Source organism: Xiphias gladius, chromosome 22, assembly GCF_016859285.1.
Source record: "Xiphias gladius isolate SHS-SW01 ecotype Sanya breed wild chromosome 22, ASM1685928v1, whole genome shotgun sequence".
NCBI classification, from domain to species: Eukaryota; Metazoa; Chordata; class Actinopteri; order Istiophoriformes; family Xiphiidae; genus Xiphias; species Xiphias gladius.
This window is the reverse complement of record NC_053421.1, coordinates 11,085,600-11,102,971: the sequence shown is the minus strand read 5'-3', so window position 1 is coordinate 11,102,971 and position 17,372 is coordinate 11,085,600. Positions and strand designations below refer to the sequence as shown.

Genomic DNA, 17,372 nt, shown 5'->3' with positions numbered 1-17,372 from the left:
TGGTCAGATGGCTTAATCTTTAAAACACATAAAAAATATCTCATTCTTCCCCTTTCTACATTTAGCTTTGAAAGTCAAAAACTCATGATGTGACGCAAACAATTCAAAGCAGAATGATGTAGGAGGAGAGTGTCGTCCTCAATTCAACCTCAGCCCCCGTACAGATGCACTTGTTTTTGCATTCAGACCCTCTCGGAAGTCATTTGTTGCTCTGCACCATGAAAACATCACCTCAAGAGATTTTTCATCAGTTTAGGACTGTGTTCAGAGGCTGTGATGAGAACTCTGTATCCCCTGGAATATGTCCCGTTGGGATTTTTGAAAGATAGTAAAAGGTACTCTCCTCATCCTTGGGTGATTGCCGAAGTTCTTTGTAATATCTAGGGAGTATTTTTTTTTTTTTTTACCTTGCTCTCTTGTCTTGGCAGCAGAGTAAGGGACACTCTTAAATCATGCAATACCTTTTGTTGAGCTGTGAGGTCGCAAAGGAGGTAAAAGGTCGTGTCCAGGGAATGCAGTGTGGTGTCAAACCCGGGGTCACAGTGTGACAGCACACAAAGAGCTTCAACCTCAGCATTAGCATGCCAAGACTCCTAGGTCAGTTAGCTTGTTGAGCCAGGCCAGAGGTTTTGTTTCTTACTTCAATAGCATGCAGCAGCATTTTTGATGATTGAAAAGGGAGTAAAGGAATGTCAGGGCAGTGGAGGAGAGAGGGGGGTAGGCTACAAGAAGGAAGGAGAACAGGAGTAAATGAGCAGATAGGTGAGACAGACAGCTGTATCTTTGAAGTATTCAGACAAAGCCTGAAGCATCCCTTTATCCTGTATTATTTTCTCATTGCTCCATTTCTACTCGAAGAACAGCTTTCCTCCTACAGATTCCCCAAGGAGCTGCCATCACTGTGAGGGGGAGGCCAGCCTGCCTACTGCACATAACACATACAAAAACAGTACAAACCAACAAATGCACGCAAATCTCTATCATATACTGTCACTTTCCTCAATCTTCTCTGACTACAGGGAATCTCACAAAGGCATAGAAAGTGCCTGTAATGTATTTTTACTATTTGTTATCCTTTAAAAAAAGCAGGGAAAAATGCAGAAAACAAGAAATTTGCTGACAATTTAAGCCCAATCTGTAATATTCTTCCAAGTAAAGTTGAGTTCAACTGACTTGAATTACTGAAAAGTTCTACTTATAGAACTCTTCATATTGCAGGACTGTTGGCTGCTGTGTTTACAAGCATTTGTGATGTTTTACAGCACCAAACAATGCTAATCACATGGATTAGTTTTTATCTAGTGTTAGTCCTTGAATTAAAAGAACTGTCAATCAATGTAAGACTAATATCAAGTTACAATCCCGTGTTTTGATCTCCAGTGAGACAACCCTTTTGTCTTCATTTGGTTCACAAATGCCCTTATACTTCCTTTGTCCTTTCTCCACTTCACCTTTAGACACCTTGTCTGTATCCAGTAACGATGCCCTGCAGCCAGGCTCCAGCCACACCCTGGGCCCTCACAGCTCACCGGGGCCCAAACGTCCTGGGAACACTCTAAGGAAGTGGCTGACCAGCCCCGTGCGGCGGCTCAGCTCTGGCAAAGCTGATGGCCACGTCAAGAAGCTCGCCCACAAGCACAAGAAGAACCGCGACGGGACAAGGAAGAACGTGGACACAATTCCTGGCTCACAGAAGGACTCTGATGACAGTGCTGCCACGCCACAGGACGAGACACTGGAGGAGGTAAGAATAGATAGGAGGGGATAGTTATGACACTGTCAGAACAATCGAAGACCCAGTTTTGCTTCTGACCTACCAACTGATAATCAGTGTGCTCTCTTTCACTTTCTCCAGCGTATGCGTAATGAGGGGCTGAGCAGTGGTACCCTGTCCAAGTCTTCTTCATCAGGCATGCAGAGCTGTGGTGAGGAGGAAGGTGAGGAAGGGGCTGACGCCGTCCCTCTGCCTCCTCCTATGGCCATCCAGCAACACAGCCTGCTGCAGCCCGACTCCCAGGACGACAAGGTGGGTCGTGCAGGGCAACGTGGATACTTGTACGAACGTACATGCAGGAAACACAGTTTACACTCACCCAAGACAAATAGGGGTCTTTTCATTTAAGCTTAACCATAAAAAAGTTGATTTATGTGTTTTTGTACTCAAAAAAGCCACACATGCTTTTGCCTCATCAGCCAATAAGGTGGCACACAAATACAAATATTATTCACAGTAATTGGGGGGAGGGTTGCACATGTAAAAATAAGATAACATAGATAAGTGCAGGCACACAAATAAATTACTCTTCACAGGAAGATGCTTATTGAAGCTGGTTAACTTTTTAAACTTGGATATGTAGATCTAACAAAAAAAATCATTTTGTTTTTTCAAGATTGCTAATTTCTCAAATATTTATCCACATTAGTCTTAATTTAGGCAGCCGGGTTTCTGTGTTTGGTTCCATATAGAGGTATAAATATCACTTTTCATCCAAACAAAGAGCTTACAATAACACAACTAAACTTTTACTTTGGTACTAATAATTTTTCTTTTTTTCCTCTTATTTTTTTTAAATGCCTGCACGTTCCTTCCTTCAGCATTATGTTGATTTCTGTTCTGCGTCTCTTCTTGCCCAGTTTCCCTATCTTTCCATGTAAAACCACTTCATCATCTCCAGTTTGGATGCTTCCTAATTTCACTTTTTTTTCTTGCCTGTTTGTTATCTTTCTTCCACCAACTAAATGTTAGTCAGAGGAGTGTCATGACACTTCTGTGGCTGACGTGTATACTCCATTCACGTGTGTCTGCAGTAAAGAGGTGTTTGTGGGACTAAATGGCAAATTCTCTTTAAGTCCTTTTGTGGACAGGGGATCCTTTTAAATCTCTGCCTCAGACTGGATTCTGTTGCAGAGGCAAACTCTCTCTCCAATGGAGTATTAAGCAACGTTGTTTGCTGTATCTAGGTTGTCTTACCTTAACCCACCCCATAACCCTTGTTTCCCGGAGAACAGTCTGTGATTGGCTCCAACTTGGCCCCCAATTAACCCTTTTATTAGGGAGATCACACCCACCAGTCCTTATTTGGACATGTGGACTGTCGGGGTCCAAACTCAACAATGGTGAGCCTGATCACATACAAAGTTGTAGTCGATGAAAATGTGTCACGCCTGTATGCATGCAGCACCACCAAGTTTTACAGTTAATGTTTCATACCTTAACCAATAACTTTCTTTCTTTCTTCCATTTTCTCTCTCTTTTTCAGTCTGCATCTCGTCTGTCCGCTCGTCCCAGTAGTTCAGAGACACCCAGTGCTGCTGAACTGGTCAGTGCCATCGAAGAGCTGGTGAAGAGCAAGATGGTGAGATAGAAATCATAAGCGAAACTCACAACTACATGCAAATGTGGCCCATTTGTACACAGAGGAATTCTATCCGATGTATGTACAAGCGCACACACAGTATTTCTCTGGTGTTGTTGACAGAGAATGGCATCATGTCCTACTAGTCATCTGTCAGGACTGTGACTCTCTCTGCCAGCTGTTCCCACAAATGGGCATTGCACTCTGGCCAATAGCCCACCACACTCATGCCCACTGGCCTACATACACACACATACCAAAGCAAAGGCTGCACAGTTTTCTCTGGGGTCATACAGCTTTATTTGGATCCATGTTAAACAAATGAAATGAATAATGCTGTAAAAAGGTAAAATTACATCACCTCTCTCCTTAGTCTCTGGAGGATCGTCCCAGTTCTCTGTCAGTAGAGCAGGGCGACAGCAGCTCTCCCTCCCTCAACCCCTCTGACAACTCCCTCCTCTCCTCCTCCTCACCCATCGATGAGGTGGATGAGCGCAAGTCTGGCTTCCTCAAGCGGAGACAGTGAGTTATAAGCCTGTGTCTTGTTAGTGCTTTGATAAACAAAAGTGGCTTGAGTTCGATCAGTTAATCATGTTTGTCTTCATTTGTGTGCTTATATGGAGCATTTCTGATATTCATCCATGGCTGAGTGCGTTACATTTGTATTACATGGTGACAATTTCTGTTTTCTGTCTCTCAGTTATGTGCTTCTGGAGCTGGTGGAGACTGAAAGAGACTATGTCAGGGACTTGGGATCAGTGGTGGAGGTAAAAATAAGTAAATCAATAAAAAGATGTTGAAGTATCTGAATTTAGGCTTTCAAAGATTGTTTTTGGGTCAGCCTTTTCTGCATATTTTACAAAAAAGTTGCTTTCATCTCCTCAGGGCTACATGAGCAGGATGAAAGAGGAAGGAGTTCCAGATGACATGAGAGGAAAAGACAAGATTGTCTTTGGAAACATCCATCAGATCTATGACTGGCACAAAGAGTATGTGGACAGTCTTCTTCAAATAACTTGCCCCACAAGTTCCACTACATATAAAAAAATGTTTTTAACGTTGTATTGTCTGCCCCAGAATGGAAACATACAAGAGCCACCACAGTGTTCCTTGGCAGGTTAAATCATGTGTTTCTTTTCTCTCTTGGTCTGTTCACAGTTTTTTCCTGGGAGAGCTTGAGAAGTGTATGGAGGATCCTGACAGGCTAGCTCCTTTATTTGTCAAACAGGTGAGAAAACCTATTCACATTTGTTTTGCACTATGTTTTTTGTTCAAGGGTGGATTATCAAGTACATCTTACCGAATTTAAAAGAGATAGTGAGGAAATGATAGTTTTTAAGCTGTCAAATATTTCTCACTTTTAAAAGATACCTTTGTTTTCTGATTTTGTTTCAACCACAGGAGCGGAGGCTACACATGTACATTGTGTACTGCCAGAACAAGCCAAAATCTGAGCACATTGTGTCAGAGTACATTGACACATACTTTGAAGTAAGATTTTGAAACCATTTGACACCATTTTACACCTACCCAAACCTACTGTGGACTGGCTTACTTTGTTATTCAATTTCCAGTCAAAGAAAGTTCCTGGCTCTACATCTATCAACATCCTTGTAAGCTGATTGTTTTACTTATTTCTTTCATAAGGACCTTAAGCAGCGACTGGGCCACAGATTGCAGATCACTGACCTGCTAATCAAACCTGTGCAGCGCATAATGAAGTACCAGCTGCTACTAAAGGTAAATCCACCATAGTGTTTCTTACCTCGCAGAAAACATTCAGGCAAAGGAAACATATTGTCCATGTTGAACTTATTAACATGTGATTACATAAATACATATATAATATATTATCCATTTTAACTCTTTCAAAGGATCTTTTCAAAGTTTCTAAGAAAGCTGGAGTGGACACAACAGAGCTGGAGGTAAGACAAACTGCCCAGGTTTCAGCTCAAGCTTTATTAAAGTGATGATATACACTAATCTATGGAATTGTGTGACTGCCTGAGCCACACATGACAAGACCTCAGTTCTTTTTTACTTGGCTCTAATGCAAGAAAATATTTTCTAAAGGTTGGTTTTACTCTCATTCTACTTTAGAAAGCCGTGGAGGTGATGTGTGTGGTCCCCAAGCGCTGCAATGACATGATGAATGTGGGGCGCCTCCAAGGCTTCGATGTGAGACTGCTCTTTATACTCTCAGCAGTGTGTGCATGTCTGTGTTTGTGTGTTTGGACAGCTTTAATAAATTAAATAATGTAGTCATGTAAGCTGTTTATAACCTGCAGAAATCAATTTTGTAATTGCAGTAATTTGCCACCAGATGTCAGTGTGCACCTATTTTTTGCAGATATACCATAAGTTCCATTAGGTTTGTTAGAAAGGCTTTTTTCTTTGTTTGGTTTTTGTCTTGCCTACTCCCAAACTTAAGTTATGAAGACTGGTAGAAAAACCGAGAACAGCATGCACTCATCCACTGTCTTTGTCTGTCCTCTGACTCCCTTTTTCTCTGCTCTACCTCTTTCTTCAGGGTAAAATTGTGGCTCAGGGCAGATTGCTCCTCCAAGACACCTTCATGGTTTCAGACCAGGATGGGGGACTTCTGTCCAGGATGAAAGAAAGGAGAGTCTTCCTATTTGAGCAGATCGTCATCTTCAGTGAGCCCCTAGACAAAAAGAAGGGCTTCTCTACTCCTGGCTACCTCTTCAAGAACAGCATCAAGGTGAGTGCAGCTCAATGAAGTGTCAGAAAGCTACTGGTAGAGCGAAATGTAAGCGTCCCACTACTGATATTATTAAATTAATATAAGTAAAATTATACTATCTATGGATTTCATGTTCACCTACAGTACTGTACTGCACTGTACTTTATTGTCCATGAAGCCAATGTCAAATTCCTTGTACAAACTGAAATATCCTCCTTTGTCCTTTTTAACTTGTTATCCCCACCACTCTTCTCCTTCCTCTTTCTTCCTGCCCCCCTCCCCCTATTACTCCAGGTGAGCTGGCTGGGTCTAGAAGAAAATGCAGATGACCCTTGCAAGTTCACACTTACTTCCAGGTCATCTAGTGGTAACCTGGAGAGGTACACCCTCCATTCAATGAACCCTGGAGTCAGTCAAGTCTGGGTCCACCAGGTCAGCCAGATACTGGAGAACCAGCGCAATTTCCTCAATGGTATGACATTATTGCACTTATTACTTTGCACACAAAATTACAAGCTTATACCAAAATTATGTTGGACTTTTTGTGGAAATGTGCACAAGTAACAGTAGCTTTATGCTTGAGTTTTCAGGGTTTTTTTTACAGCAATAATCTGGAGTGTTCATGAAGGTTTTTGTCTTGAAATATGAGTTTTTACACAAATCTAATTTTGTGACATGAATGAAACCCTGCCCTTAATCCTCTCCCACAGCTCTGACATCCCCCATAGAGTACCAGAGGAACCACGTGGGTGGCGCCGGGCCAGGTGGTCCACCCAGTAGTAGTAGCAGCAGCAGTACTGGAGGCCTGCCAGGGGGCAGCAGCTCCAATAATACCTCCAGCATGGGAGGCGGAGGTGGCGGCGGTGGTTCTGGAGGATCAGGGGGCAGCTCCTCTTCTCTGTGCGGCCCTCGCTCCCGACCCTCCCGCATCCCTCAGCCATCCTCACGCCTCCCCCAGCCCGTCCACCACCACCACCCCCCGGGCCCTGAGGGGCCCGACAGATCAGCAGGTATGTGGTCACCCTGCCAGCCTGAGTCGCTCCCCTCTAACCCCTACTCAGACACCACCACAAATGGAGAGCTGTTAGCCTCAGAGGTCCCTAAGATGAGGATGCTGGATAGTCCTCATGGAAGTAACAGTAATAACAGTAACAGGCCATCCAGCAGCACAGAGGCTAGTGTCAGACAGGATCTCGGAGGCTATGAAGAAACCCAGAAACATCAAACAGCTGGAGTGCCACAAATGTTAGTGGCGCCTCAGAGTTTGCCACTAAAAAGCCCTCGCATCGGGACAGTTTCTCCTCTGATTTCACCTCAATCCCCTGGAGGAGGAGGGGGAAAGGAAGGATTTGTCCCCTCCAGTCCAGCTCATAAAGGCAACACTTTCTGGGCTTTGGTCCCTGCTATGCCGCCCTCTCATGCCAGCCGGCCTGGTTCCTTCTCCTACCCCAGTGAAAGTGGTGGTGGAGGGGACTCTTTGGGCAGAGGAAGCCACGGGACACCCTCTCATCACCGCCACTCTACCCACAGTAAGGACATAGACCGCATGAGCACCTGCTCCTCCACCAGCGAGCAGTCCATACACTCCACCCAGAGCAACGGGGTAAGATGCCAGATCGAGGCCCAGGCTTCAGAGAGGCCTAGAGCTACTCACTAGTGACTAACCCTGCCCTCACTGACTGGCTGTCAGTCAGTCACCCTGCCGCTGGCTCTGAGAATGGCTTGTACATGCAGCAACTACTACAGTGAAGATTAATAGCTATCTGAGTGCACTAACTTCACCGACTGTGTGTTTGACAGAGAATTTTCTGGCTCTCCCAGAGTGTACTAACAGCGTGGATCTAACTCACGGAGCAACTGCTGTATCTGCTTTCTCTCTCTGAGCTTCAGTATGTGTGTGCTTATCAACTTCAGCTAATAGACACTAACAGTTACCAAATCATTTTTGAAAACACAATTTCTCTTCGATCTTTTTCACTCATTCTTCCACGGGAAACCTCCCATGCAATAATCAATGATCTCTGGCTCAATCTTTGTCCTGTATGAGGAGCTTTATCGCATTTACCTCCATTCTCCTTTTTTCCTGTAAGCCAGTTTAGTCTGAACTTTGCAGTGGTTAGCCTTGATACAACACCACCTGATGTTTGCTTCACTTCAACCTGCTCTGTCTCTCTTCAAGATGATAGAGTGTCTTGTATATTTCTTCTTGGAAATGTTTTTGTTTTGTTTTGATTTTTACTTCAACTTCATGCTGTCCTTTGAAACACAAAGTTCCATATTTTGACCTGAAGATCATAACTTCTGCTTCACAACTTCTCAAAAGATAACTTCTCTCTTATGTAATGACTTCATACATAAACAGTAGACACAGACAGTTGTTTTAACTATTCATCTTGCAATATGAAAAGTATTTTGCAACGCTTTCTTTAATGCATGCATCAAGCATATTAGAAAGGTAATTTGTGTGTGTTCTTGTCAATCAAATCATGAATTTGATTGGTTTGAAGCCACTGCTACACCTCTGTACTTCCCTTTTTCAGGAATATAGGTGCATGTGTGTATTGTAATGTGTCTGTGAGTGCAAATGTGTTTGTTTCCAGTCTCCCTTGTGCTGTGTTTAAACAGTGCTGTGTGTTCAAGTCTAAAGTTATACATCTTCTCCTCTGACAGAGTGAAAGCAGTAGCAGCAGCAGTGTGTCCACCATGTTGGTGACCCAGGACTATGTGGCAGTGAAGGAGGATGAAATCAGTGTGGCGCAGGGTGAAGTGGTCCAAATGCTGGCCAGCAACCAGCAAAACATGTTCCTGGTGTACCGGGCAGCCAATGAGCACTGCCCTGCAGCTGAAGGCTGGATTCCTGGCTATGTATTAGGACATACCTCATCCTCCATCACACCCGAACTACCTGAAGGAACCATCAAGTAAGACAAAGTGTCGTTTCCGTTGTTCCTGAGACAAAAACAAGCAAGTGTAAATGTCAGAATCCACAATGATTATCTGAAAACAGAATAGAACCGGATATTTTTCTCTTTGGTCTTGTTTGCTTTAGAAAATCATTATCATGGCACACAGCGCTCCGTATCCGCCGAAAATCTGAAAAAAGAGACAAGGAGGGCAAGAAAATGGAGAATGGCTACCGCAAGTCTCAGGACAGCCTGGCCAACAAAGTCTCTGTCAAGGTAGAGAGCATGAAGATAAATTTTACTGAGTAAAAGTGAATTTTCATCTTTGTCCTCTTTACACAATAATTTGTGCAAGAAATCTGATTTTGTCCTTACATTTCATTACAGCTTCTAAATCCCAACTTCATCTATGATGGTATGTCCCAATTGTTTCTTTTGGTGAAGAAATGGATGAGGAGGTGTGTTTTAAAATGATAAAGGAAATGTAAAGAAAGACTGAACCTATAAATCGTACAAATTAATAAATTAATTAATAAATCATCATGGTCCTACATATTTTCCTTCCTTATCTTGGGCTCTTATTTTGAAACTGGTTCAAAAAAAATGTTTCAAGCTAATTTAGGATTATTTTAGATTAGAATCAAGGCACAGTATCTCTCTCTCTCATAAACTTTAAGTCAAACAATTTCTCTCTAGCTCCTCCAGAGTTCCTCATCCCTGTTAGTGATGTAGCATGTGAGAGTGGCGACAGTGTTACTCTGAGGTGTAAAGTGTGCGGTCGACCCCGGGCCACCGTCACCTGGCGGGGACCTGACAACAACATTCTGAGCAACAACGGACACTACAGGATCACTTACAGGTGACAACTTATGTTTTGACTTAATTAGAATTTTTACTTTAAGGTGTATGGTGCAGTGCTTAAGCTGTGTGTATTTGTGAAGTTTAAAGAATTTGACTATTGTAGCCACACAGATCCAAACTTTACGTTTGCCCGCCTTGTAAGAATGCAGATGGGCTGTTAACAAAGAACCTTACTTTACAAACAAACAAATTTAAGGACAAAGTAGGATAGAGAGAGAGCCCAAGTAGCATCACAGAAATATGAAATGCTACTGTACATTTGGGATCATGTGCAGTTCGCAGAGTATTATCCAATGTAGAAAACCTCAGGCTTGCATGGTCCATCTTGTTTGATAGTTTATGTCTCCTTCCTTGTGTCTTTCTACAGTGAGACAGGAGAGGCAGCCCTGCGTATCCTTGGAGTGTCTATTGAGAACAGTGGTGTGTACACCTGCGTTGCCACAAATGTAGCAGGCTCTGTCACCTCCTCCGCCAGCCTCATAGTCTCAGGTGAGGGTCCTGTTATGTTATGGTATTGCACCCTTTTACTTTTCATTTTCCAATGAGCTACCTGAGTGTGTCCTGAATTTCAAACAAACAAGCAGGAAAAAAAAAGTCTTACTTAAATGTTGAATCGGTGGTTAGTATACTAAACCCATTCTGACTACAATATGTGTTCTCAGGAATTCCTGATATTGGCAGTGAAGTCCTCTGGAAAGGCAGCTTTGAGTCCTACTACACAGAAATCACTGAACTAGGAAGGTAAGAGTGTACTCAGGAAATCCCCGCACTTTTCACTCTCACTGTTTGACTGTCGTGTGTTGCTCCTTGGCCACATCAAAGCTAATAAATTCTTAGTCTTACTGACTTAGAGAACTAACGGTATTTGGATGCAGAGGAACCGTTAATTCTTTCTAATTTACTACAATACCTGCTTCGCTATGACATTGACCGATCCGACAGATTTAAGTGGAGATATCATTCCCAACTGAACTGTTAAAACCTGTCCAGGCAAACACACGATAGATACAGTGCATGTGAGGTAGAATATTAAATAATGATTTTCAGAACTTGAAGAAATCCACAGAAAAGGTAATAGTAATAAAAACTAAATGTCTGATTCCCCAAACCTCAAAAAGTGACGCAAGGATGCTACACAATATTAAATATTGTATTCAGATATTCCTCAAAATCTAATTTCTCCTCCCCAGGGGCCGGTTCTCAGTGACTAAGCGGTGTGACCAGAGAGGAAGTAAGCGTACAGTAGCAGCAAAACACGTCAACAAGAAGCTGTTGCGTCGAGAGCAGGTGCTACAGGAGATCAGAGTCATACAGACTCTGGATCATCCCAACCTGGTCAAACTGCTGGACACATACGAGACGGTCAACAGTTACATACTTGTGCTCGAGATGTAAGTTTAGTAGTGTTTCCGATATAAGAATATGAATTGATTATCCCTGTAAATGTATAAGTTGCTAACGACATACAAATGCGTTATGTGTTTCTGTCTGCAGGGCAGACCAGGGACGTTTCCTGGACTATATAGTGAGCTGGGGAAACTTGACAGAGGAGAAAGTGGCTCTCTACCTCAGAGATATTCTCAAAGCTCTCCACTACCTGCACAGCTGGAGGATAGCACACCTTGACCTCAAAGTAACTACCTTATTACTATTATTCCCTGACTGCACATGGCAGTCTTTCCTCAGGTCATGTAGTCTGTGGAACATCCTGGAATTTATAGAGCTTTATTAAAGACAATCAGGGAATTCACTGACGTTTTACAGGTGGGTCAGTATAGAAATATCAGGTGAGGAAACATCGTTGATGCATTATTTGTATCAGATGATGGTTTTCAAGCTAAACAGCATTTTTAACTTCTTTTCAAACAGAGTAGAATTTACTTGAATTTAATTATTGTAAAGAATTGGCAAACAAATTAAAACAAATAAATGGAGTCTCAAGTGGGTCAGTGGACGTGCTGGCTGGCGTGAAGTAAGATATTTCCCTGGGTATCTGCCTTTCACGTCTGAATTTCCTTTTTCCTGGCGCACCCCAGTAGCTTAGGGGTTGAGACACTGAGCGTGAGCTGCACCATCTCCGGTTTAAATCCTGCTGGGGATGTCTGTTGCTTCTCTCTCTCCCTCTTTTCCGATAATCTACCCAATATTGCTATCTAATTAAGGCATGAAATGCCCCGAAAAGTAATGATTGAAAATTCCTTTTTTCTGCTCCTGCAGCCTGAGAACATTGTGGTGGAACATGCATCCTCTCAGCCAGTAATCAAGCTGACAGACTTTGGTGACGCCGTTCAGCTGAACCCTCCCTCCTCTTACATCCATCCTCTCCTGGGGAGCCCAGAGTTTTCTGCTCCTGAGCTGGTCCTGGGTCTGCCTGTCTCACTGATGTCTGACCTCTGGAGCTTAGGTCTGTAACTAAGAACATAGGATTCATATCTTTGGCATTTATAAATTATATAACTTATTTAGCAAAACATAATTACATTTTATATTGATTAAATATTTCAATGCTTCAGGTGAGATTCTGCTGTTATATAGATTATAAATTTCTTCAGGAAAATGCAGTGATTAGAAATGTTTGGTAGCAAATTTGAGAAAGTTTTTTGAGACAAATGAATTTTCTAGTGAAGGACTGTGGTGGTGTTTTAACAGGTATCGAGGTAGAAAAGAAATGGGGGAAATAATACAATAAAATGGCAAAGCTATGGTGGCATCACTGTTTGATTGAACCTGAACAGTTGTGCTTTTTTTTTTAACAGGTATTTAAATATATATTATAATGAATATATATTACTTACAAAATGTATGAAAAAAAAAAACTTGCAGATGAAAATGGTAGGCTCACATCCCACCCTGTGACACTGACCTGTTGATTGATCGATTTGCCAGTGTATTGATGGACTGGATGATTTACAGGGGTGGTGACTTATGTTGTACTAAGCGGCGCCTCTCCCTTCCTGGATGAGAGTTTGGAGGAGACATGTCTGAACATCTGTCGCCTGGACTTCAGCTTCCCTGAGGATTACTTCCAGGGTGTGAGCCCAGCTGCCAGGGACTTTGTCTGCCTGCTGCTTCAGGGGGAGCCAGAAAGACGGCCCTCTGCAGCGTCCTGCTTGCAGGAGCCCTGGCTCCAGCCTCGAGGTGTGATAAACAGAGACACTGGACATGCCACCTTAAATCACACGCAGCCGCCATCTCAGAACCATCACACAGCCCATCTGGACACCTCCAGACTCATTTCCTTCATCGAGAGACGGAAACACCAGAACGATGTTCGGCCCATTGGCAGTATTAAGGCCTTCCTACAAAGCCGCCTGCTCAACCACATCTGACTAACGGGTCACTAGGTAGACTCGAGAGCAACAGCATGTACTGTAGCCACCGGTTCCTGCATTGTTATTGTATAGAAGGAATTCATGCCTGTCCAGCAAACTATAGTGGATCAGATGAGCTGTGTTAAAAAACTTGCCGAGAGGACCAGCAACATCTCCACGATGATCTCCTTTTCCCTCACTAAGCCACAAAATACCTGCTGCTGCTGACTGATTGACTACTCTGCTGATAAACCCTTTGATTCTCCCCACCTGTCCTTAACCTTGGCATATTGTCATTATGCCTGCACAACAAATGAACTGTTGGAATCTATTTGAGATTTCAATCCTTGATTTAGCAGGGAGAAAACCAAGCTTTCTCAACAAGCCAACGTGAGCAAGTCTTGCGGTTTGGACAGTGTTAAACTGAGAAAGTAGAATGCTGTATAATAACAGTAATTCAGGCTGCTTTCGGTGGAACATGTGAAAATGTTTTTTTGTAATGAGAGATTACTTTTTGTAAATGAAACCATGTACAGCGAGGAAACAGAGAACTGTCTTTATTCATACCTTTTGGAAAACAAAGGTTAGTTAGTAAGTAGAAAGAAAACTAGAGAAATGAAATGTGTGAACAAAGTGGCACCCATCAGCAGGGTCCATTTACTCTAGATGAAGACCAAAACCATGTTTTCCAGGAACACATTGTAGTTACATTCAGTGCAATAGTTTGCCTATCTTTATGCCCCCACTCCGGTTTGAAAGGTGAAATCATTTTGGTTTGTGACACTAAGAGAAATTAAATTATCTCGAAAAAGCGTTAAAGCTATTTGGTTAAAGCTTCTCAGATTTCTACCCGCATCCGCCTTATTTGTAAATATGGTATTCCTGCTTTTCATTCTCACTTTGAAGAATTTGTCTCAGATGAACTAAAACTATTTCATTTGCCGATATTAGTTACCCCATGCAGCTGGTGAGATAAGTCACTTCCTGCGGACCCTCAGCAGCCAGATATTCACTATGAACAAACCGCTACTAGAAATGCACTCGTATTTTGCATCAATTCCCATGTGCAATGTTGCAGCTTTAAGATTTATGCAACTATTTATGAAGACCTGTGTTGTAGCCGTATTCTTAAAAAGGCATGTACGTACCTGGTACTGCAATAGATGTCTGTATTGTGTTAACTCTTATGTATTAAGTTCAGTATTAATATCTGGAAAACCCACAGACAGGAGGCGGGTTTTCAGAAATAATGTATAGAAATGTGTATCTATAAAATATAGGCACTTGTGCTTTCATTTTGTCATTGTTATGTTTTTATTTTCTGTAACAATACCAAAGTTGACTATGCTTTCTTTTCCTGCTAAAATGTGTTTTTTTTTTTAATGATTTCTCATGTTAAGTTATAACAGAGCACACTGAACCCAGACATATGAGTGTTTACGTAGGTTCAGTCCGGCTTTATTTATTCTTATTGTAATAAGAAATTGTTTGGTGGTATATTGCTGAAAAAACTAATATTTAACTTGTCTTTTTTCAAGCTGTGCACAAAGTGGTTTGCTGTGTGAGTTTGTTTGGCTTTTGTAGGTAGATGCTGGTGTATATTACTAGATTTTTTAGCATCTCAATTCAACGTCGTAAGACAGACTTGGTTGACATTTTTACCAAGCAATAGGTCTGGAAAATGCTCATTGTGGCCCTTCCACAATGGATTTGAAATGATTGGAGAATGCATTATACTTTTTAGGAGAAACCCAAATCTCGTACCACCAACATTTCAAATACATCCCTTTGATAATTATCCATCAGCATTAACAGGTATCTGCCATGAAAGACATCTCTTCCAGTTATTTTTTATTTCAATGAGCTGATGTCTTTAGGTTAAGAAGTTGTTGAAAACTTCTTTGTTTAAAGTGCCAGTTGAGTTAGACAACTTAGAGAGGTGGGTGAAACTAAAAATGTCGATTGTTTATTATTTTATTTGAAGGTTGTAAGAGTTACTGTCAGATGATCTGATTTAATGTTAAAGAAGTCAGTAACGTGGAGTTTAATGACTCTTGTTGGTCTGTACAGTCTAAGTCTCTCATTTTGTGTCATTTTTATTTATTGCTATGGATCTGGGTTTTCCAAAATAATGCTTTCAATCAGTTTATCAAATGCTCTTAGTCTATTCATGAAGAAAAATATGATCTAAGTAATATAATGCCTATGGGAAACCTAGCCTATTCATGATGTAAAGATGTACAGAGAGGTTTGGGCAGTTTGCCCATGCCCAGGATGTAAACCTCATAACTATGTCATATTTTAAATACACATAGAACAAGACTGCAGCAATGTCATTTTGAATGTCTTATTACGACTTATTTTTGCTTTTGCATGTATATTTCTTTGTACAGAAGATTGTGTTTACATGTTATTATGTGCTGTAAATATTTTATTTTGTCCTCTGTTATTTTGCCATTAAATATACAAGGAACAACTGGTGTCTCTGAAGTTTGGTGTGCACATATAATATACTCACATACACCCACATATGAAACTGTACTTTGTCTTGAAAAGTTAATATTCTGTTATTATTTTCCATAACCTTCAAGGGTTAGCAGATGACGGAGTGCTGTATTCCTGGAATGAGTAGAAGGCAGGAAAAAAACTGAAGAGGTCAACAGTCAGTCAAAATGAGTGAAAAACTGCAAGAATAAACAACTTCCATACTGTGACATTGAAGCTGATTTTATACTTTAAACCAGAACGTGTAAAAAATTTCATTTCAAACTGGAGTTCATGTGGAAAGAAACACACTGGCTTCACGTGTGGTTTAATGTTTTTTTTGTGTTCTAGCATAATGGTGACTGACATTTGAACCGACGGGGGAAACTTTATATTTTCTAGCAATGAAAAGCAAGGTGATAAGATCAAACCAAAAGGACATATGTACAGTAATACTAAGTGAATGTATTTGCGCTAATGAAGATCTGTATCTCTGATAACCCATGAAAAAGAACCAGAGTAGAGGTCTTGCTCATCTTATCTGGTCTCTGCAGATGCTGCTGCTGTGTATCAATCAGTATACTTCTGTGTCATGCTTAAGAACACAGTTTCCCCAACTCCTTAATCCATTTCTAATGTTAGTCACTTAAAGTGTTTTGATTGAGCAAAAAGAGTTACCACAAGGACAGTTGTTTATGCTTTGCCATACATACAATGATTATCATCATTGTGTATTGGTCATTTGAAAAAAAAACATTAAAAAGTAAGGAAAGAAGTAATTTATTGTGCAGTTGTAGTCTTTTAAATTCAACAAATTCAAATATTGATGAAATGGAAGCTTTACCCGTGTCTGCATGTCTCTAAGTATACAGAACAGGTTTGTTAAACAGATCTATTTGTTAAAGAAGCAACTATTCTCGTTGGGTGTGAAATACATTTTGTTCATCCTAGCAGCAGCAGCAAATATTTTGCATGAAACCACAGAGGACAAAAAGTGTGCAATCTCTACACACAATCTTGTGATCAAAATATCATGTAAGATCAGTGAAGTGTAAAGGTGTTGCATGCTGGCATAGCACTTCTTCCTACTTTGTCATATTTGGTATCTTATACTTGTCCTTACACATTTGACCGGACCTATTAACAAATACTGTGTTACATTTTGACTACTGATTATAGGATTTATTTGACCACGTATATTTCTTGGCATCCAGACATGATTTCCCCTTTGTGATATCTCGCCTACATTAGCTTCTGAAAATCCTTGTATCTTGTTAACCCACTGAATTCAGCATTGAGTCACACACAGATATCCCCATCTGACTGTTCTTTTCATGGATTTAACGAGTGATAAGCTCAGAAGAGTTAACTCACCAAGATATCAAGTTATCTAAGCCTGTTTCCATTAGTGAAAGGATTTTTCTCAGTACTCTGCAGAGAAAATGATGTGATTGTGACCTATATACAAATAGAATGTACAGTCACAAACCGTAAGATTATTATCAGATATATAGTACCCCTACTGTGCAACCAGGTTCTGAACGACAACTAGATGGCAGTATCCACCGAGGTTAATAGTACAGTGAGAACAGAGTCTCTCAGTCTGGAAAACAAAAGAAAGCAACCAGTTAACCATTGCTGGATTAACAAGGAATTCACAGGAATACTATATCATGCATAGCTCCTCCAACCACCCTCCTTTATAAGTGATTTACTTAAAGATATCATCCAAACATGTTTTATGACATATAAA

General features: G+C 41.3%; 1 protein-coding gene across 2 annotated transcripts in view; it reads left to right on the top strand.

The window, feature by feature from the left end:
- The window catches only part of triob (trio Rho guanine nucleotide exchange factor b), a 105,242-nt gene extending 89,643 nt beyond the window's left edge, over positions 1 to 15,599 (top strand). For both annotated transcript variants that reach the window (XM_040117200.1, XM_040117201.1), the window contains 24 exons: positions 1,458 to 1,744; positions 1,856 to 2,026; positions 3,261 to 3,356; positions 3,730 to 3,878; positions 4,057 to 4,123; positions 4,242 to 4,345; positions 4,515 to 4,584; positions 4,758 to 4,847; positions 5,004 to 5,096; positions 5,231 to 5,281; positions 5,457 to 5,534; positions 5,887 to 6,078; positions 6,355 to 6,532; positions 6,771 to 7,663; positions 8,731 to 8,981; positions 9,110 to 9,239; positions 9,351 to 9,378; positions 9,660 to 9,822; positions 10,192 to 10,313; positions 10,487 to 10,565; positions 11,015 to 11,215; positions 11,319 to 11,457; positions 12,042 to 12,228; positions 12,738 to 15,599. In XM_040117200.1, coding sequence (XP_039973134.1) covers positions 1,458 to 1,744; positions 1,856 to 2,026; positions 3,261 to 3,356; positions 3,730 to 3,878; positions 4,057 to 4,123; positions 4,242 to 4,345; positions 4,515 to 4,584; positions 4,758 to 4,847; positions 5,004 to 5,096; positions 5,231 to 5,281; positions 5,457 to 5,534; positions 5,887 to 6,078; positions 6,355 to 6,532; positions 6,771 to 7,663; positions 8,731 to 8,981; positions 9,110 to 9,239; positions 9,351 to 9,378; positions 9,660 to 9,822; positions 10,192 to 10,313; positions 10,487 to 10,565; positions 11,015 to 11,215; positions 11,319 to 11,457; positions 12,042 to 12,228; positions 12,738 to 13,153 — 4,235 coding nt within the window. In that variant the 3' untranslated portion in view covers positions 13,154 to 15,599. The remainder of the gene's footprint in view (positions 1 to 1,457; positions 1,745 to 1,855; positions 2,027 to 3,260; positions 3,357 to 3,729; positions 3,879 to 4,056; positions 4,124 to 4,241; positions 4,346 to 4,514; positions 4,585 to 4,757; positions 4,848 to 5,003; positions 5,097 to 5,230; positions 5,282 to 5,456; positions 5,535 to 5,886; positions 6,079 to 6,354; positions 6,533 to 6,770; positions 7,664 to 8,730; positions 8,982 to 9,109; positions 9,240 to 9,350; positions 9,379 to 9,659; positions 9,823 to 10,191; positions 10,314 to 10,486; positions 10,566 to 11,014; positions 11,216 to 11,318; positions 11,458 to 12,041; positions 12,229 to 12,737) is intronic.
- Positions 15,600 to 17,372: the final 1,773 nt, after the last annotated feature.